We start from the raw sequence: 22,486 nt of genomic DNA, 5'->3' as shown, positions 1-22,486 counted from the left end.
AAATTCTTTACTGAGAGAGTGGTCCAACGTTGGAACAGGCTGCCCAGGGAGGGGGGAGAGTCACCATCCTTGGAAGTGTTCAAAAAACGTGTAGACGTGGCACTTCAGGACATGGTTTAGTGGGCATGGTGGTGTTGGGTTGACAGTTGGACTTGATGATCTTAAAGGTCTTTTCCAACCTTAATGATTCTGTGAAAAAAAAGTAATAACAACAATAATCCTAAAAATTTCAACAACTGAGCAAGGCAAACTTCAGTCTATAAAGAACCAGAAACAAGACAAAGTTCCTTAACCAGTACTTTACAGATTGAGGAAGGTCACTGCTTCAGTAATACAAATGGCCTGATTTTTAAGTTTAGCTTTTGAGTTCTCCAGAACAGAAATAATTTCATTACTTGTTTCTTTTATGTTTGAGGGGGTTTTGTTTGGGGTTTTTTGTTGTGTTTTTTTTTTTTCTTTTTTCTTTGATAGCATCATTTTCCTTTTTCCTTTATGTCACCAAAAGTGCAAAAAGGAAGAAGAAAAAAAATGAATCTAACTGAATACTTGTAAATGAAATTTTTATTTAAAATCTAATTATCTCCGTTCATTTACTTCTGTTATTAAACAGATGAAGAGAGAAGGGCTTGGTTAGCCTTGCAGAAGCTGTTTTGATGGTAGGATCAAGAGGGTTTTCCAGACATAAGGCATAATGGCTACGAAAATAAAAACAGGCACCCTGGAAAGAAGATTTAGTACCAGTGAATGGGAAGGTTGGGGCGGGGGTGTGTTGAGGAGAGGTATATTTATTTTGAGGATCGAAAAAAAAAAAATGTCTGAAGCACTGAGGCTAGAGAAAAGCATTCCTGAAACAGACTTCACATTCCTGTGGTGATGTTATCGTGGTCCTTTTTTGCCTTGCAGGAATCCAATACAATTTGCATTAACGTTATTAGCACTTACATTACCTAAATGTAGAAGAGAAAACTCCCACAGACCCATTAACAATATAAACACTTAAGGATACTGTAAAGTAAGGAATTTTCAGAAGAGAACTCCAACATTATCAAAGCTGGATGAACTACTGGCAAGGAAGAGAGATTAAATGCAAGACCATCCCTATCATCAAGCATAGGGTATAAGAGATGACAATACAGCAAACTTAAATATTAACATAGCAATCTCATGAAATCAGAAAAGGATTATGTCCCTGTTACTTACACTTGAAACCATGACATGAGTTAAGTAGGCAAGATGATGAGTTTTAAACTGGTCAAGCTACAGCTTCAGGAATCAACCAAATGCTAGTCTTAGAAAAGATAAACTCCAGGCCTACACAGAAAGTGACACTTCAGACAAAGACAAAGCCATTGGGACACCTCCACCCAAGAACCTCAGCTAGAATTTTCCTAAATCTTCAGACATACAGGCTGGAGAGTTTTCACCCACAGGTTCAGGGTCACTGTTTTATACATTTTGCATTTTCAGTTTTAAAGCTAGATTAAGCAAGTCAGTAATGAAAATATTCCTTTTTTCTGGAAAGTTTTTAGCGTTTTATTTTGGAGATCAATAATAAACCTGCAGAAAGAGATGGCAGAAGAACTGTGAAAGTCGCATATAACACTTATTATCAGACCACTTCCAAATGCTCAAAAGTTTTGCATCTCTTCTACATGAACTAAGTGACTCATATCAAAGTTCTATTCTAATTCTCCAGGGGGTTTATTTACTGAGAAATCAAAGCTAGTGTGCTCCCAAGTAAGAATTCCTTTCTAAAATTCTGGATATTGTTACAAACAGATACCCAGTATAATAGTGCATTTTTCTATGAGTATACTAATCTTTATACACAGGTGACATTTATGTATTTCAAAAGGCAACCGTCTAGCTTTTAATTAAAGATACAGTGAAAGGGAGTGGGTTTTCTGCATCTTTGCATATTGTTAGTGTTAGGAAATAGCAAACAGATGCTAAGCAAGGGAAAAAAGTCATAAAATCAGCATTTGCATTAAGTACATTACCATCTTTCCAAGGCTTATTAGAATCCAAAGAGTTTATTTGACTAAAAGAATTGATTTCATCCTTTGACTAATGTTAAATCAACTGGTCTGTTTCCCAGAAGGATGAAACATGAAAAGAGGACAGTCACAAAAGTCATGGTCTGGAACCACTGGCATACAACCACTGGCCAAGTGCATTGATTTTTTCACGTACACCAATACATGTATAGATCCTTTCAAATCATCAGTATATGAAACAAAACACAATATAAACCAATCCAACCCTGCATTTTTCTCATATTTTGCTGACCAGCTTATAGAATCATAGAATCTTTGGGTTGGAAGGGACCTTTCAAGGTCATGTTTTTCTCTGTTGAAGATCTCTTCATGTACCTCAGTTACTCTTTCCTCATGGTTATCAGCCTCACCCTTCATAATATATCAAACATTTGAAAACCAAAGATAAGACATTAGTTAAGATGTTATACAAATGTTAGTATCTGGCATTATAAGAATCTATTTATGTCCTTATTTCAATACTTTTTAATGAGGACTTGTAAATATCTGATCCTCTTACAAATAAAACACAACAAGGACTTCAGGACAAAAATCACTCGCAAATAATAGTTTTAAGTAATTCACTAGCTTCAATATTCCTGTAACTCCAAACTTTCTTACTCCTGAATGATGTATGTCCATCAAACTAAGCCATTAGGGACTCAACATAAGCAAACAAAAAAAAACCCAAAACGAACAATAACAAAAATAAAAAACCTCCACCAACCCCCTCCAAACACACTATTTTTTTAATTTATCTCATAATTTGATGACCAATCTTCTTTGAAAGAAAAAAACCACAACACAGTAATTATTCCATGTTTAGCTTTTCCATGCCATTCATGGTATTAAAAACCATTCTCATATCCCTGAAGGCAATTCTGTACAAGTTTAGGTAGGATAAATTGACTAAAACTCTGTTTGAGAACTGTTCCATGCTGTTTACATATGAAGGAGGCCAGAAAGCAAACTGTCCATAAGGGACATATATGACCTTCCTAAAAAAGTGGCAAACCATTAGATGATCATTTAGCTTCTGAATTTATTCCATGATGGACTAAATTTAAAAAATGAGGCCAGAAGACTGCTCCAGAATTCCAGTATTTCTAAAACCATTCCATTCGTGAGACCTTTTCCATGTAGTGGGAGCCATGGATGCAAGAACTGTAACCCTTTTCTAGAAATGAGATTCTTGAAATTCCACCAAAGATAGTCCAAGGAAGAGTATTGAGAAACTGCTTATCATTTTAAAACCATCCACAACCTTCAGTTCCACTTTTTATGTATTATATAATTTAAGAAGGAAAAAAAAGCAGCAGCTATTTGTGGCTGCTGAAGTCCAACACAATGTTTCCTGCTATCTTCTAGAGGAAACATAATTTCAAACTCTTTTGATATAACCTCAGTAATTTTGATATTATCATCTGCTCTGAGTACTGTTGGGAACTGCTGGGAAATTCTCATGTCTACTTCCCTTCTAAAATGGTAATCTCAAGCGACAATTCTATCGCTTTATTATGTATATGGATCTCCCTGGGCATCTGTACAGTTGTGAGTTTGAAGACGACTGTCAAAGACATTACTGGTCTCTGTGATAGAAACAGAAATTTGCCCGTTAAGTCAGAAATTATTCTGAACTAAATCACCTATTCAATTTCCAAACAAGCTAATAACTGATAAAGTTGAAGAAATGGAACAAAATAGAGCGGGAGGTCTTGTGGGGAGGAGGGAGAGCAATATTTGGTGTGATTAAGGTATACACTGATTCTTAGTGAAAGAACTATACAACTGAAAAAAAGAATTTGTAACAGAAAGATATGTCTACCAGCTTATTTTAAATTGAAATAGTTCAAACACCAGCTTGATTGCCAAGAATGCAAACAAAACGGTTGGACTTGATGATCTTAAAGGTCTTTTCCAACCTTAATGATTCTGTGAAAACCAAATTCTATAGACACTAGAGTCTCATTCTACTTCCAAGCATAAAACACCATCTAAGATTAGACAGAACTATGAGTTACTTAAATTTATCTGGGTTAAGATTTCTTCTTAACAGTGAAGGAGTAAACATACTATTAACACAGCACATGGTCAGATTAAAGTACTACATACACTTTTCCATAAAAACTCATACATAAAAAAAGGAAGCTGCTTGCATAACTATGATCAATACTTCCTTTCCTCTCCGCACCTCCCTCCATACTGTTTTTTTGGTGTGGCCTTTTTTTTTTTTAATTTTTTTTTGCTTATGGGAAATGTGCTCCTGCCTTTAAGTAGCATTGTCTTGAAAGGTTTTGCAATTCAATACTTCCTAGGAGTTGGTGGAAAAGCATGGATGCATTTTTAACTTATACAATACAGGTGCAAAAAGCTGATCTTTTATAAGATGCAAGCAGGGACCCCTGTATTTACAACATCTTACAGCTTCTTCTACAGAAGATTCACATGCTGCTGCTTCTAAACAGCCATCAGGCTCCAGAAATGTCCTGTGTTTCAAGAGTTTCTGTTCAAGTTTTATTGAGATGGCTTTAAAAAAACTCCACCACCTTATCATTTTCTCATTTGTGGACTTCAGGAAAATATGGTTGCTTGCCAAACAACCCACATTGTGAGGCTGGACACCAAGGCAGCAATAACTATCATCAGATTGAGAACATCTAGGAATCGCTGAGGCAGCTGTAGCAAGGGAGGAAATACTGCCTGAACTTTGAACTCAGCAATTCATTATATCTCCTGCAAGACCAACATGGAGAATACGGACATGGAGCATGGGTCGCCTATAAAGGTCACACACATGCCCTTTTATCCTTGTTCTTTGCGGCTATTTAGTACAGCGCAGTCTGTAAACAGGACTAAATACCACTATCTCAGTTAGTAGACCTGAATGAAGAAAAATTGTTTTCCTGGGAAAAATATTTGCTGTTTCCTAACTTTTGAGAATTTCTCTTTAATGACTAAAATATATGAAAATGCCTAAACACCTCTTTCCAGATATTTTGAAACTTCACAGAATTGCAGTGTTCTATTCAGCCTTTTAATCAACTGTTAAAAACAAACAAAACTCTGTTGCAAGCTTGAACTTGACATGCAATGGGTTCAACTGGCATCAGTGTAGGGCTTTCCTTTAATACAAAACCTGCCTCTTCAGTAAGCAACAGAGTCCAATTGATCACCAAGTGTTACGACACCATGGTACTGGATGGTCAGATGTACTTGAGACGACAAAGTGGTTTGCTAGAGTTAAAGTACAGGAGGAACAACTTGATCAAGTTGGCCATGAGAGCTAGAAACCAGAGTTTTCAAGACACCGATGAAAAAACTGAAGACATAGCAAAGCTTCTGCAAAACCCTTAACATGTTTTTGTTAGATCTTTGGTCCACCTACCCAGGTTACTCAGAAGTCAAGCCCTGAACAGAAATCTCAGGAAGATACAGGTGCTTGGATTTGTATTTGGTCTTACCAGTTCCAGCTGAACCTTCCTTTAACAAAAACTGGGATCCACAACCACTTTCTCTTGGATACCATTTCTTGAGGATGAGATGGGTGGAGGAGAGGATCTAAAATTCTAGAACAAATACAAGGGAGACCTCTGTATCAGCAAAAGTTGCTTAAGAGAGGTGACTGGTACAGGGGGGGAGAGACAAAAAGTTACACCTGAAAAATCATGACTGCCCTCTAAAAAAAGTTGGGAAAAATGAAGTGGTGACTGCTGTACTGAACACCCAAACAATGTATCATAAAATTCATGTCTTTGGAAGACCTTAAGACGTAAGAAAAGAATCTAGACAAACATGCAAGAATCATGTCATATTTTGAAAAGGAGCGATGTAAAAAAGATCTGTCCCAGCCAAGCAGCTAATAAGACTGAACAGAAAGGGTGTAGTCTACACCTCCTGTTGAGTGGGATAGATGCAAAGGTAATCAGGGACTCAGAGGCCACCTCTACAGATGCTATCAGAAGAAAAACACTGTCCAACTAGCTGTGTGTGGGTACTCTCAAATATAACACAAATATAAATTGGTAATAGCTTAAAAGAGAACTTACAACTATAGACTTCCCAGTTATGATGGTGGCTGCCTTAAAATGAGAAGAAAAGAACTGTGCTGGCTTATGTGTAGCTGCCACTAGGATTCCGTAGACACTGGTGTAGCATGAAATACAGAATATTGGCTGGTAGGTCTAACTCCATGACAGGTTCTGGACACAATAGATGATACAATGACAACAGCTCCAAGTGTCATAAAAGGGGATAAAGTACATTGAAAGCAATTGCTTACTGGGCAAAGTAATCTAGAAGGATAACAAAATCATAAATAAATTTAAATGACCTCTGATTTAGTGTGATTTTTGCATAAACAGCTGCCATAGGACCTCTGTTTCAGTTCACTAACATGAAAAGACAGCATGGTTAACTTAACTGATATCAGCAAGTTTTCTGAAAAATAAAAGTGCAACTGCTAAGGATGAATTTCTCAAGTGGCATCTATATTGTACCTAAGAGAGCACAAAGTTCTATTAAAAATAAAAGACTACAAATAATAAAACAGGCAATTTCTTCATTTGGAATAAAAAACAATTCAGTAATGGTATACAAAATTTAGAGACTCTCTCTAATATAAACCACTACTACTCCTTAATGTCTTTAGAATTGCTGAATAAAGCACACTCATGTTAAAAATATTTTAGTACAGGACAGATGCAAAAGACTGTTTTCTTAAGTCAACAGATCATTCTTGAAGTGAAACATGTGTTTTGTAAATTCACTTTCTCCTATTATTTCATGCCTTGAAAGGTAACTTTACTTAATTAAATACAGTAACAAAACCTCGTTTTGTACCATTCTAAGTTGTTTTCAATTTCTATCCAAATATAGCTTAACATAAACCTTGGGTAAATAAATGATTTTCTACTACGTCAAAGTATTACTCATTTTCTTGAGCTGTATACAAATACAAGTATTTAAGAAGGGGGCGAAGGGGTGGAGCTGGGCTGTTTTCTAAGTAAAGCTTTATGCCTGGGGAAAACAAAATGCACACGCCCCTCCGACCCTCCAACAGGACCACCTAAGTCATTACAATGTAAAGCAGTATTTTACTACACCATCCAGAGAACTAACGTTTTTGCTGGTCACGTACATTTCACTTTACCATACTGCAGACCAAAGCGTGCCATTGCCATTCACAGCAGCCCCAGATTGAGACATTTTAGCCACATATAAAGAAAAACCAACAGGGGAAAAAAGACTATTCTAACAAGGAAAAAAAAGTGCTATGACTAATTCACTTAAGAAACTTTTTCAGAGGTTTTCTTCTAAACAATAAACCTATAATCCTACTCCTCCACACTACTCAAGCCAACTGAGAGTTTTACATTCGTCCATCTGTAACTATAGTGAAATGGCCCGATTCAGAGTCTTCATTCGCCCATCCCTCAAGCCCAAGCCTTTTGGGCTCCAATCTTGCAAGACTATATCTGTAAAAAGCTCCTCTTCACTTTTCTGACATATGAAATAGCCATTGTGACTTGTATTCCTGTGTCATTTAGATTTATCAAATAGTTCACTGCTCCTAAAGTTTCTGTCTCTCTGTAACTTATCTGCTTTTGTTACACTTAATTTACATTTGTTTTTTCCCCTCCTCCTCCCACCACAACCACCTTGAAATTTCTTTTTTAAAGCCAAGACATGGATACAAAATAAACTACTGGAGATTTTGATGGATAAACATGTATCAATTATTTCTGAACCTTTTCTAATCTACAACATATTCAGGCTTATGGTGTGAGCTTTTTACATAAGTATGTCAAGCAAACTTACCGTTGGGATTTAGTGAACATACTCCTGGATGTCTCTCTCCTCTCAGAAGGATACTATATCCTATATTATCAACAAGATACTCAAGCCAGCATGCGCATCCTGCAACCTCAGGAAGTAAGAGAACCATCACACGGACTCACCGGGACTGATTTCACCTCCAAGATCTGGGGGAGAAGGGGTGTGCGACACGTTTTTCTTCAATGATAGTAGTTTGGGGAAGGGGTTACGCTTCCATTTTATAAAAGTAAACCCTATGAGACAATACTAATTAAAAGCCCTATTATTTTTTTAAAAGCTAGAATCCAATACAAGGAAAAGGACTAGTGACTACAGAATACAGAAATTGATAAAGATGCTGATGGTCAGATTTTTAAGGCAAGCTTAGTATCTTCAAAGACAAAAATCAAGTTTCATAAAACTGCTGTGACAAAGCAACACTGGTTGCTTTTAGCTATAATTGCATCCTTTAATCCTTCTCAATTCAATCCTCTATCAGTTTTCCCACTATTTTTCTCAGAACTGATGTCAAGATAACCAGGCTTTAATTACTTAGTTTTTGTTCGTGTGGCCTTTTCTTTTTTTTTTTTTTAAATAGTAGCATAATACTAATATCTTTCTGGTTCTCCAGAATTTTCTTGGTTTACCTGGTTTTGTTAAAAGACTGACCAAGAATAGCTGAAAAAGACCTCCATGATAACAGAGCATTGAATGAATCTTGGAAGTTCCAAGAGTTGTAACAGGTGAGAGCAGGGAGAATGGAAACTGAACACAGGAAAAGACTGTACTTAGACTACATGAAGGGAAAAGAGCATAGAAGCAGGGGGATAAAACTAGAGCAAGAAGAGGAGACATAGTAAAGAGTAAATTACAAAGGATTCCAATAAAGAGAGCAGCCAGAAGGGAAAAAAGATAATCCAAAAATATTTGGTGCAAAGCTATCCAAACATACCATTAACTCATTGGTATATAATCCTGAGAAAAATGTACAAAACCATGTGAGCAATAAAGATGCAAGCGAACACTAATCACTGACGTCAGCTCCTCTTGTCACAGTCCATTCTTTATAGGTAAAAAAATTAAACAGATTTTGATAAAGGTTTTTACACTTACAAAAATATTCTAAGAAGGGATCTGAAAATCTGAAGAAAATTCATTCATAACAGAAAAACTGGATACATCTGAAGACGATGGATTCTGTGCACTTCATATTGATCATCCCTTCATTTAACTTCGTAATAGAAGACGACAAACTTATAGTAACAAAACTGTGACAACATGTTCTCTGTAAGAGCTCTAATACATTTTTTATTTGATAAGCTCCCTGGAGGAGAGAGCATTTTTGCCAAGACCAGAGACAGATATACCATTTACCTCTCCCAACATAGTAGCTGGAAATTTAAGGTAAGTGTTTCGCGACAGTCTGATGAAAGCTGAAGCAACCGCTATTTTGGTATTAATGCCAAATCAGTAGGCTCTTCTGTTTGCAGTAATGCATTAGAAATCAGTGTGAAACTAAATGTAACCTCTGAATGCAAGTACAAGAACTTACAGTATCAGGTGTTTGTTTACTATTCCCACTTTTCCACTGTCACTGCTAGTGGAATTTTCAATATTATGAATATTCATTGAAGACCTCACTCATAAAACAACTGCCAACTTAGCACCAGACTTAAGTATCTCTGTTTTCCTAACACATTACATATAAGAAACCAGCCAAGAACAAGGTATGGGACAGAAGTCAATCTGGTCCTGCTGTATGTGAAGTTGTGAGCTACTTGTTAACCCAGTCAGTGACATGCCATCCACCCTTAACCCTGATGCGCTCCTTGACGCCTCTCCTGTTCTGCTGGTATTAAGCCTTCATTTTACTGGCAGTAAATGAAACAAAAAACTGTGATTTCTTGAAAAACTCCATAATCTTAACAAAAGTAGTTTCATGAAGTCTAAAGACTATGACCTTATGAAACAGTATCTCTTTGCTTTTAATGAATTATCCTCAAATGTATATTAAAACATACAGTGCCACTTCTTTTGACCTTAATTCTAATGATTAAAAAGAGATACGATATGGATTTATGTCATTCTAAACTGAATCACAGTCAATGAAATGCTAGTATTTCAAAATGAGTTTAGTAACAGATTCCAGAATTAAGGAAAAACACCCCTTTGTCCCAGTGTAGAGTCATTCATCCATAAATCTGCACTTCATTTGACTTTTTCTATAGTTTTGAAATACAAGTCTCATATAGGATAGAGACCCTGCCTTCAAATATAAAGCTCCAGCGTGTCCTCAAATCTGAAGAAACATTGAACCTGAATTCAAACGGTTTGACTTTCATGTTCCAAGTAATTTAACTTGGTTTCCCCTTCTGCTCTCTCTCTCTTCACACATATGGTTCTCTTCCCTCTAACCTTCACCTAATCTTTCTTTCCTGATTACCCCCATCCATGTCTGTATTCCTTTATTCCCCCTTCAAGTAATATCTTTACCTACAGCACACGAATGACAACTATGGCACTATCTTCCTTAAGAAGCACAGGAGTATATTAAAATCTAAATAACCCAAAGGATTTCTAGCAAGCATACAACATGTAAAGCATCTATACTATCTTATTGCTGCCAGATTCAGCTTTTCTTCTTTCCTTCTCACCTACTCTATTAAAAGTGTATTATTGATTTCGCTGAATTAAGTCAATCCAAAAATCTAGCAGCCCACATAATAACTATACACAGCAACGTAGACTGAGCCACAAAATTAAAAATTAATGGAGGAGTGTAAGACACCTATAATTGTTTCAGCCTGCCTGCAGACTCAGAGTAGGCTATTATGCTAATTATGTTTTTTTGCAGTTTTAGACATCAAGGAGGACAGAGATACTAACACAAAAACCCCTCAGAAATCCTGATGCGATCATAAGAATCCAGGAGGTAAGAACTCATCTATCCCCTCCCTGATCCCCTGTTAAACCCTGATCCCAGCAGTGCACATGCACAGCAATCTGACTTCCAAGAGGTTTCAGTCCAATTCACGGTTACCTAATAATTCACACACTCTAAGGCTACTTGTACAATTGGAGTCCTTGTGTGCAGGAGATGGGAATACCGGTTCTGTCACTGAAGTACCACGCACGTGGAAAAGTATGTTTTCAGACATCAGTTACAGTTAACACACAACAAACCAACTGGCTTTATTTTTAAAGGTTATCAAAGAAAGAAAAAGATTCTTTCAAGGACATGTTTGCTCTAGGTGTTTTATTTAAGATCAGTTCCCATGGGTGCACTAGAAACAGAAAATATTTCCAACTGCTCATTTTTCTGAAGTAAATGAAGTTTTATTTTCTCAGTACTCTATGTTCCCTGATAGAAGGAACAATGAAGTTACCATCTACACAGAATAAAGTGGATATTTTTCATTCCCTCCACCCAAGCAATAGAAGGAAAAAAAAAAAAAAATCAAACCACAACTTATTTTAGACTGCAGAAAAATAGAACACAATTTCACTTTTGGGAAACAAAAACAATTTGGCCTATTCATCACTTTTTAATCCAGCAAATTGGAACAGATTTGGAAATAAAACTCTACCATTAATCTAAATTTTCTATTGAGTCAAGGTTTCTGAGTGTTCATCTAAACTAGAAATTTATGACATTTTAATCTGAGGTTTCTGAGTGTTAATCTACACTAGAAACTTATGACATTTTAATCTGAGATTGCTTCCTTGACTTTATAACCTATCTTTCCAAATACAGTCCTTAGTAGCATTTTATTCTAGTTGTCTTGAACTTGCTCAGTTGTTCAACTGGCAGCAATGCCAGTACAATGACTAGTTAAAATCTACAGCTGCCTGTGCAATCCCAACTACCCAGGTCAGCTCTCAACTAATATGGAATTATCATAATTCCTAAGAAGGTCAATGAGACTATTTTAAAGACTAAAGGGAGGATATTGAGAATCCATACCATATTCCGGTCCAAAATTCAGAAAACAAAAAAACCAAACAAACAACAACTCTGAATAGAAGAACATTTGTAGCATTCACTGAATAAAGATAATAAGTATTTTTTAAGTAGCAGACTACTATGGGTATTCTACAATTACAAATAAAATTTGTCATGTTTAGAAAAATATTTTTTAATTTTAATAGACACGGTTACTGCACTACATGAAGTTCTTCACATCTCTTTTCTTGTCTTTTTTTTTTTTAAATACATATATTTTTAACTCTTCATGCAGTAAGAGACCCTCATATTTCATGGAAACAACAGTTTCAAAGAAGTCACCATATTAAATGTGTACCCAAAGAGTACCCAACAGGGAGGATCCCTTGATTCATTACACAACCTTTGCCATTTTCCACTTTCCAAATCCTTCGCAAGTTTATCACTCCTTTATAATCTCACAAGGGGCAATATTGTAAGGTGTGAAGAGCTTCATACCAAATAAACCCACTAGCTACATCTACAAGAAAAAATTTCTTTTTTGTGTAAAATTTTTCAGTGATGGTACTTTTTGCTTGAATTCATATTTATTGGGCATATTGCTGAATCAGGTTTTGGGAAGTCTGTTGTAAGAAGAGAAGCTGAAACAGTGGTGCAGAATTTTGGAACAAAACCAACTCCAAATTGTCTTATTTTTCTGAATTGTGATAAATTATACCATTTGAACAACAACAGAAGTAAAATGGAAGCAAGTACTTGAAAATTCTGTTTTCCTACAGTTCCAGATAGCCACTGTCTTTCAGTTTCTTACAGTGGTCTTCCACATATAAAAAATAACTTTTTTTTTTTCTTTAACTGGGTGAAATTTTCTCTGGCATTTCTGTCATCTCCATCATTTAATTCCTTACCATCATCAAAGACCTTCAAAAGTTTCTCAAAATAACTTATTTTTGTAAAACTAATTGAATACATTGAAAACCAATCTAGAGGCCCCTCAAAATAATTTTAGCAAAACTCAACTTCATGCATTTGCACCACGAAGAATATTCTTCTGCTTCAAAAAGCTAGATTTCGTCTTTCTATCAGCCTGATATACCTTTAACCTACTTCATGCATCTTTTATTCTGTATTAACATTTATTGCCACAGAAGTTTGCATTATTATTCTGTATTTATAGTACTGGAATTGTAGAGAACAAGTTAAAAATACTCAGTCATCAAGACACCAACCTTGTGGGCAGGGTACAGCAGCCATCAGCCGTCAGCCTGACTTGGGTTTCATAGCTATCCAGTGGGCAAACCACTTGTTGAACAGGAGGACATTCGACTGTGCTGCAATCCACACTGAACACTACGGAGGAAGGGGAGAGGAAAATTCCTTTTACTCATGCTTTAGAAGCTTTTTGCAAATTACTTCATCATATGCAACCAGTTATGCATCAGCCTTTTAAATTAAGTCAGAAAAATTATCTAATGAATGCATGCTCGGTAGGTAACATTACAAAAAGACTCTCATTCTCCCTAAGATTCACTTTTTTGAAATTACTGACTCGGGAAGCAACTGAACTAGTATTAGTCAATAAAAAAAGTTATACAAGTTAGACAGGCAACCTTAAACACTCATGACACCTGTGAACAATATTAGTTACTAGAAATGTACTAGGTTACTGAGGACATGTTTTCCTCACAGTTTTTAAAACAGTAAACAATTCATTATTTTTTTCCTGATTAAAGTCCATTTAAAGAGTAAAATATCTGGGCTATAGGAAATTTAAAGAATGTTAAACTATGGATTTATGCCTGCACATGTAAACTACATTTTTAAGGATTATTCCATTAGGTTGTGCTGTTTAGGTATTCATATATGGCGAAAATGAAATGCAAATCTATCTGCATTAACGAGATGAAGAATTCCGCATAACTAGTAAGACTGACCAACGCTTTTTAGAAAGCGACAAATGCTTAGAAATGCAAAAAAAAAAAAAAAAAAAATCAGGCTAAATATACATTTAATCCTATGAGTCATACTCAGGAAAGTTGAAACACATATTTATCTTATTTGGTCCTAAATCTCCCACGTTACCAAACAATGCCAGCTCAAACATTAGCTATCTGCTATCCCTTATCGTAATTATACTAAGAAAGTAGAGAATAAAACAGGGTTCCCTCTTTAAAGAAATCAGTTACCTACCAACTGAGTAGGCAGGATGAATAGCATGTTATCAGACAGAAAATTACACGGCACAATATCCCTGATTACTGATTAAACCTCACTTCAGTACGGACCCTATTATGACCACTTACTGTGGCACTAAAGGGGCTTGGCAACGCTACGCCACACTTCTGGCAAGAGCTGGTACCTTTCAAAGTCCCATCTTCTGCCTTCTAGTCCTGTATTTTTCAGGCTTGATGCTCAGAGGTACACAGCAATAATAATTCAATCGGTCATAATGAGACATCAGTCTGAGAATTACACCTACTTAGCATATTTCATTAAGCATTTAAATGAAACCACAAGTTCAATGAAACCAGCTTGCAGCTCATCAAGGTTAGGACCAGTAGGTTTGTCCCCAAGACCATTAACTTTCAAAGTACCCAAGTATGTGAGTATCCTCTGTATATGCGATATTCAGAATCTGCCTTTTCCCAGTTACTTGGGAAATGGAGCCATCTGTTAAATCGGAGCAACCTGACAAGTTCAAGAAGTTCTCTCTGAGAAATGCACAAATTTCAAGTCAGTTTTGTGAAGCAATGCAGAGAGTTGCTAAATTTAAATGGAAAGGCTCCAGTTACTAATCTCGACAATGGCAATCATTGAATTAACTTTTATATCTCTCCATAAAAACACAAAGATACCTATTTGCCTTTAAGACAGGAATACTTAATTTCATAATGTTTCACTTTTAAAAGCCCTAGGAGTTTTACGTTCCGTTTTATTGACAAATAACACATTCAAAACAGCTCTTCTGTGAGAACTATACATCTAGTTCCTCCATTATCACAACAGGCATTGAGAATTATGAGCTCATCAGTATGGCCCAACGCGACCAATACAATTGGCATGATTCCGTTGTGCCAAGTAACTACCAATGTCCAGTTTCCTGAATGTAAACTAGTAACATTTCTACCTCCCTGGATTCAAGGCCTCCTCCGCCTCCTCCCCAGGTAAGCAGCCTGGGGAAAACAACAGCTGAGTTCTACCAACAAGGTGCTACTACATGGCTATTTCTGTGGCCACCTTTCCTTATAACAGTAATAACAATGAAAGAAAAAACACAAGGAAACTCCCTAATCATGCCATCAAGTCTCAGCTAAGTTGCTCTTTCTTCCTAAATAGTTCAAATTCTTTCCAGTGATTACAGAGTGCTAGTACATGGCTCACTAACACTGACAAGCAGGACAAGCAGCCCAAACAGCCCTTCTTTATTTAAAAAGTACAAACCTAAGAAAAATTACAAACCCCAAATCAAAAGCATTTAAATAGAATCTTCTCAAGTAATTAAGCGGCTGTAGTCACTCAGTGGCTCCCCTGATTGATTTGACTTACCCATTTTTATTTATTTTATACCGATCTCTTACTAGTACCTCTAGTACCTCCAATTCTTGTAAGGAGTAGTAGGATTTGCTGAACAAAGGGTATGCACTGAGCTTATGCACCACCTCCAGAATTCTGTAATCCACACTCATACCCCACCTCAGTCTTCTCTCCAAGCTGCGATATCTTTATTATTACATTATGAGATTAATCATAGACAGGAACTCTGCAGGTCATCTGCTCCAGCCTCCTTCCCAAGCCAGGCCACGTACATCTGGTTGCCCAGGACCATGTCTAGATAGCTTTTGAATACCTCCAAGCATGGAGACTCCACCACCTCTCTGGGCAACCCATGACAGTGCTCGGTCACCTTTATGGTGAAAAAGTGTTCCCTGATGTTCAGAGGGAACCTGCATTGTTTCAGTTTGTGCCCACTGCCTCTGGTCCTGCCATTATGCAGCACCAAAAAGAGCCTCGTTCCATCTTTACATCTGCCCTTCAGGTATTTATACATATATATGCATTGATGAGACTCCCCCTGAGCCTTCTCTTCTCCAGGCTGAAGAGTCCCATCTCTCTCAGCCTTTCCTCACAGGAGAGAGATAAAGAGAGATAAGAGATGAAAGATATTTGAAGAAGGAAAAATAAGTTCCTACTTTTTTTTTTCCAGAATTAAACGGGTTTCTCAAACTGGTAAAAGTACTGAGCCAAACTTCCAGATAAGCTGAAAATATTGTAAGGTTACAGAACAGTCTATGGTTGGATTCTTCATTACTTACAAAGATGTCCCCCAGATTAGCTGTACTACTGTCCTAAAAAATAAAGACTTCAAAGCATTTGCCACCGAAACTAGTTTTGTTTTCACATCTTTCTTTGATTCCAATAATTACAAAGTGTACTTTTCATGAACAAGTTTATTATAAGCTGTTATTATGTATTTTATTATAAGCTAAAAAAAAATAAAATCCTGTCTAAAGAAAATTATTTTTGTCTATCCCAGAAACTTTAAGATTTAAGTATATAGTTTGACAAATACGTATCTTCAAGAACTCATAAACATATTGCAATTTCCTATCAGTGAAGATGCACCTGATCAACCTTTGCTTACAAGTCTTCAGGAACTTTCTTATGCACTGAATTTGTATACAGTAGCATCTGAGAGTTTACTGATTTTTCTGTGAGAATGTAGCAGAAACCCCACCATGGTTGCAGAGCCTGACATAGCCGCAGTAATGTGCAACCTCCTTTGTAGACTACAAAACCAAAGGTCTCTGATCATGAAACCGTTAACACGTAGGTGAAAATAACTTTATAGTAGAACATGTTAATACAAGTACATTAAGTTTCACCTTTACATATTATGCTGGCTTTTCAAAGAAAAGTACAGTTCAGGGCCAAGATCTAAATAGCTACCTATGCATCGAAAGGTCCAGGATCAAGGCAGTATTTGCATCTCTGATGCAACACAGTGGCTCAGCACAGGAAAGACTTCATATTTTTCCAGAAGTCACAGCTGTCTGAGGGTGCAGTACAACGGTACACAGTCTGCTTCTACAGCAGCTGAGAAGCATCACGTAACACCCTTTGCTTTCAGCTCAGGTGTATTTCAGCCCTCATGAATAATGCAACACACCATGACCACATCTGATCCCGGCAGTTACGCTTTCTGCTCTGTGAGAAGGAGAGAAGCAGCATGGAAGTACCTCTCCAGGACAATGCCTCATCCGTTTTACCGTTCTTCACACTTTAGAATGTGTTAAATACAACCAGAACAGACGGCGTTCCTGGACTTCCAATGCAGTTCTATCACCGTCTGAATCACTCCCTTAACTTCCCTATCACAGGTATTTCTCAACATGGACCCCTGCATTTGCCGATTTATTTTTTTTCCTCCCTCACAATCATTGTCAACTTATAAGCCATTTTTCCAGCTCCATTAGAAACTTAGCTGTAATTCTTCCCCACTCATTTTCTCCAGTCCTTTCCCAATCTCATCTCTTAAGTCCTCTCAACACCAGCTTCTAACAAAGCATGCAATAAAACAACACATGAACTATTTCTGTAAGCAACAGAGAATTAAAAAAAAAAAATATAGAAATCAGATTTCTCTCAACTATGCATAAAAACTTGATTTTGCTAATCCTTGTCCTTAGTGCAAGACTGCAAAAATTCCAGACCTGATTTTCAACGCTGAAGCCATACCAGGGTGGAGTACAAGCTACCTCCCTGTGCATCACTACCCACTACCTACTTAATTTTGCTGCTGATCTCAGACTTTCCATCAAGCCCTGACTACACAGAATTCCCCAAAGAAATAAGCCAAACAATAACATTCTCTTTACAATTGTGTTTAAACGAAGATTTGGTACCAGAAAAAAACCTCCGTTTCAGTAAGAGTAATTTTCAGGCCATGCAGGGTTGCTGGAGAAGGTGAGTGAATGAAAGCTCTGCCAGAAAGACCAGTAGAAGCATGACAAATGAGTAGTCTTTTCAACAGAGGTTGTCTCTAGCATGACAGGCGTTTCCCAATGCTTTCCCAAAGATGTCAGAAACTAAGAGATTACACTCCTCACCTCACCATATAGAGCAACAACAAAAAGTTATCAACAAAGATACAACAAACATCTATTGGATAACTGCCAAAGGAAACTATTTACTTTTCTTCATTCAGAAGTGGCACCTAGAGTTCCTATCACAACTTCAGCAAAATACCTTTTCAGTTAGATTTTAACTCCATCTTCAAATAAACAGACATGATTTTAAAAACATCATTGCTCATACTGTTTTAGCGTCTTAGCAAGAAAGGCACATAGACTCTCACAAATCTTGTTTCAGGTTATTTTTAATTTTACTGTCAACACATTACGCAGCTCCATTTGAGACCATTCATTCACACTGTCTTTAAGACAAAACCCTTACCTTTAAGAATACTTTTTAAGAACTTTAACTCCCAGCTAAAAAGTAAATTCAGTGCTCATTCAGTAAATTCACTGCTCATGAATGGCCAGTTATACACAGCTCATTGCGACAAAGTAGGTTGCTTATGAGACCAGACCACCATTATCTCACCTCTGAGCTTAGCAACTGCAGCAAAACAAAAGGAACATGACATACTTGTTCTCTGTAGGTACCACAACTGTGGTGAGATGCTTCGTGGAGCAACAGGTAAGAACGTTTAAGACAAATTAATCTGGAGGTTAGCAGACAGGTATGACTAAGCTAAGTTTCTTCACTGTCCATTTTAACTGAATGCCAATGCCTTTAATCATTGTATTCCTAAAGTAAACAAGGTAGAAGAGGAAGTGGATCTCAAAATGAAAGATTTTATTTTTATTCTAGCATTTAGTGTTAAGGAAACACTTCCTATTTTCCTTTTAGTAACTCAGTTGCCAATCAGAGTGTTTGAACATATGCAGTTCTCAGCAGAAGGCTCCAAACTCAAATGCCACTGTAAACTGGAGAGCAGTGACATCTTATTCAAGGAACAGAAATAAACACAATTTATGCTCTAATTGCAGAAACACTTTATATTGGCATAAGGCAGCACTGCTATCATAGGAAGCAGTCCTCCCAGCTTCTGGCAATTTGCTTCCACTAGAAAGCCCTTGCAGACACGGAGGTGCAGGAAGAGAAGTCTGGTAGCAGCACTCACAGAACTAAAGTTTTGAGGTCTGTGGCAAAGTATGGAAAACAGTTTTCTCTGTTTGACTTGTAAACTCCATAGACATTCTGACACATTCAGTACAACTAGTGACATTAGCCCCATATGAAACTCTCCATGAACACTTATCTACCAGGCCTTATACTGTCCCTTGTCCCATTTTTTTCAGTAACATGGCGTTAAAAACAGAGGAAACATGAAACAGAGCACTGCTAGTTTAGTTCCTCTCCAACTCTTCTTTCCTAGAGTTCTTCAGGATACCAGGTCAAACTCTGAAGACACAAGGTTTATTACCAGACTTGCCACGGGCTTAATAAATATTGCTGCTATGTAAGGAACGTTATGTGACTCCACTTTATGACCACTATTTCAGCAAATCTACATAAATAATTCACATAGTGTTCATATATACATAAAACCAGTTATATGCTACTACATATACGGTAGTACATGTATATACACATAGAGAATAAATGGCATAAAACAGGGCAGGAGGCAGGACGGACTAGATTACTTCCAGAGTCATCTAGTCTTTCAAGCTAAATTATTCTGTAAGTCTATAAGCCTGTGAATATATAATACTAAATCAAACAAGATATTCCATTGCTAGCTCTTAAACAAAGAAATTTATCTAAAACCACAGACACTGGTGAACATGAAGGAACAGCTTAGATGGAAAACAACAGCAAGGTTCATGCTGACTTGCACACTTAAAAATAAAATCCTTAATCTTTCTATAAGAAAAGGAAACATAAAAAAAAGATTGCCTTTTGTTTAGTCTATAATTTTCTTCATATATCAAGTACAAATGATATTCTTTATATAGGTACAGTTTATACTCTTTGGAAACAAGGTTCCTCTGAAAACTGAAAAAAGTTCAGATTTGCAAAGACTTGCCATTAAAAAAAAAAAGCTTTCTGTGGTAAGTAATTTGTAGTCTACTAAGATTTGTCAACATTCACCTGCTCCATTCCCTGTCTTCCAACGCTGTGTTGGCTTGTTTTTCCTTTGCGATCTTCCCACTATGTCAAATGGCAAACAAAAGAAACACGTAGACCAAAGTTACGAAAGTCAACTTGGACAGCAACTGAAGTCTAACTTGACAAAAATCAGGCTATGTAGTGACTAATAATTCCATATTAATAGCACTTCCTCCCCCCCTAAAGCCAAGGCACTGCAACAAGTAGGGGCCCCACTTACTCTGTAGTTTGTAGTTTAGCCATTACATCTTTCATCACCTGTCACTGTGGGGATACACGAGAGTACCCACCTACACGCCCCAGCCTCTTAGCCACTGCCTAAGAAACACACCTTCATCACCTCCCAAGGTAGGGGAGAACCCTCTGCTTTCCCTTAGCCTCTCCATTTCTAACGCCCATTGCAAAGCCCTACACTTCTCTTAAATTCCGGTAGTCCCCCCCAATCTCTTCAAAGTCTCTGCTCTTCCACCCTCCTAACACGTATCTTCATTTTTCTAGTCCCATGTACCTTCACCCCTTAACTCCCTAGAATAAAAAATACAAACTACTTCAGAAAGCAACATACACACAGGTACATAAATCCACTAACACAATGAATAATCACATATTCAATTTGTAGATTCTGTAATACTAACAAGCTGAAAGCAACCTTCAAGAAGTAACCTACAAAGCTAAGTTTGGCCTGTGTTATCTGCAAACTACAAGATGAGAATGCAAATAACAGTGGGGAGGACATGATCAGAGCTAACATACATTTTGAGAAATAAAAAATAATGCAAAGTCATCAAGATAAAATTCAGTAAAGGCATACTTGAAGTATATATAGGAAGAATTAAAATGTACAAATACAGTGGTTCAGTAGCAGTCATGCTACAGAAAGATCTTGGGATCACAGCATTTCACAAACTAAATATAATTCTTACAAAAGAGTCAGCTCTTACTTGGAATTTTGCATGAAAGACAGAAGGTAATTATTTTACAGTATTTCATGCTCCTGAAGACTCACCCAAAATAGTAGTCTGCTCTTGGACACCACATTTTAAAGACATGTGGATAAACTTCAGAGAACTTACCGAGGGTCAACATAACAAAGAAGGAGTCCAAGGAAACTATGCCATAAGAATTTACAGCTAATTCTAGATGAGAGATGACTAAGGTTTAACAAAATGTTACAGAGCAAAAATTATTATAAAGAGTTGTTCACTGACTACTCAGGAGAGAGAACAAAAAAGTTTGCTTAAGTTTCCACACAGGCAGATTTGCATTAGATACTAGGAAAAACTCAAAGAGAAACACTAGAAAATATAAAGACTGTACGATCATTTTCCGTGGAGGATTTCAGAAAATGTTAAACAAGTATAGTAAAGGCACAGCTTAAGCATACTTGAATCTGCTTGCATATAAGATTTTGGATTATACAATTTTATACTCTTGCTTTCATCCCTCTGTTTTTATTATTCATCTTTACCAAAGCCTGGATCAAAAAGCAGAATGAATTGCATTCTCTACTCCACTGAGAATAATAAATCACCAGAAAGGGTGATTTGTGTTCTCATGAAATGGAAAATGGGTAAATACTGAAAATGTTGTAAAGTCTTTCTCTATGCTCCTCCCATAAACCTTTTGGTCTCCAGTTTTTAAGGGTTGTCACTTTGTAATCTAGAGACATTTTAAAACAGAAACCTTAATTCCCTGTCCATGCACAGTATGTTCTTAACGTGAAAAACCTTCATATAATCTAATCAGTATATAAAGTTATGTCACTGTCACTAGTAGCATCCACAGAAATGTGATATTCTCACTAAGCTACTTTTCCCTTGTTGCTCAGTTTAAATTAATGCCTGAAGAAGAAAAGAAAGCAAAATTTATCATAAAATTTCTTATTTTTTAATAATTTTATAATAATTTTAATTTTGAAAAAGAATCAGAAGAATTTAGAGGCTATATAGGCTTTATTAGATGCAATTACATAGATTATTGTGCTTGTCAGACAGAAAAAATTGAAAAATTGAAAAAAATCGTGTCCACTTTTACCTGGTTTACATTCATAGAGATCACAGCATTCCCCTGGCTTTCCCGATGCCTTAGAAACCAATATATTCAAATAGCCAGGTTGGCAAACCTTCCTCAAACAGCCCGCAGGATTACACACACAGCGGCTTGGGAGTGGACAGCATTCACCAGGAGGAGCATAGCCTTCAATCAAGATGGAATCTTCTGGACAACGAGGAGAAAACTGGACTTCACAGCGGGCCTTGGAGCAATCAGGTTTCTCTTCTGAAAGGGAGAGAAAAATCAGCATGCCATAAACATCAGTAAAACAAAGTACTAAGCTGCAAAGACAAGTTCAGATAAAGCTACTTATCTTCTCTCTCAAAACAATAAAAAGAAAAGGAAACTGCTGCTGCTGAAACAATTAGCAAAAATTATGGAATATGCTTAAAAATATCTTGGTGTTTGCAAGATGGCAGATGCATTATGAAATATTTTACAAAAATTCTAATTTGTGCAATGTGCA

General features: G+C 36.7%; 1 protein-coding gene across 1 annotated transcript in view; it reads right to left on the bottom strand.

Annotated features, from left to right (window-relative positions):
* Nucleotides 1–22,486, bottom strand: part of CRIM1 (cysteine rich transmembrane BMP regulator 1 (chordin-like)) — a 177,076-nt gene that overhangs the window by 77,173 nt on the left and 77,417 nt on the right. The window contains exons 3-4 of the mRNA XM_010295556.1: nucleotides 22,003–22,245; nucleotides 13,023–13,143 (exon numbers count right to left, since the gene is read on the bottom strand). Of these exons, the coding sequence (XP_010293858.1) occupies nucleotides 13,023–13,143; nucleotides 22,003–22,245 (364 nt within the window). The remainder of the gene's footprint in view (nucleotides 1–13,022; nucleotides 13,144–22,002; nucleotides 22,246–22,486) is intronic.

The sequence above is a fragment of the Phaethon lepturus genome, unplaced genomic scaffold (assembly GCF_000687285.1).
Source record: "Phaethon lepturus isolate BGI_N335 unplaced genomic scaffold, ASM68728v1 scaffold15679, whole genome shotgun sequence".
Classification (NCBI taxonomy): Eukaryota; Metazoa; Chordata; class Aves; order Phaethontiformes; family Phaethontidae; genus Phaethon; species Phaethon lepturus.
This window is presented reverse-complemented; position numbering and strand designations above follow the sequence as displayed.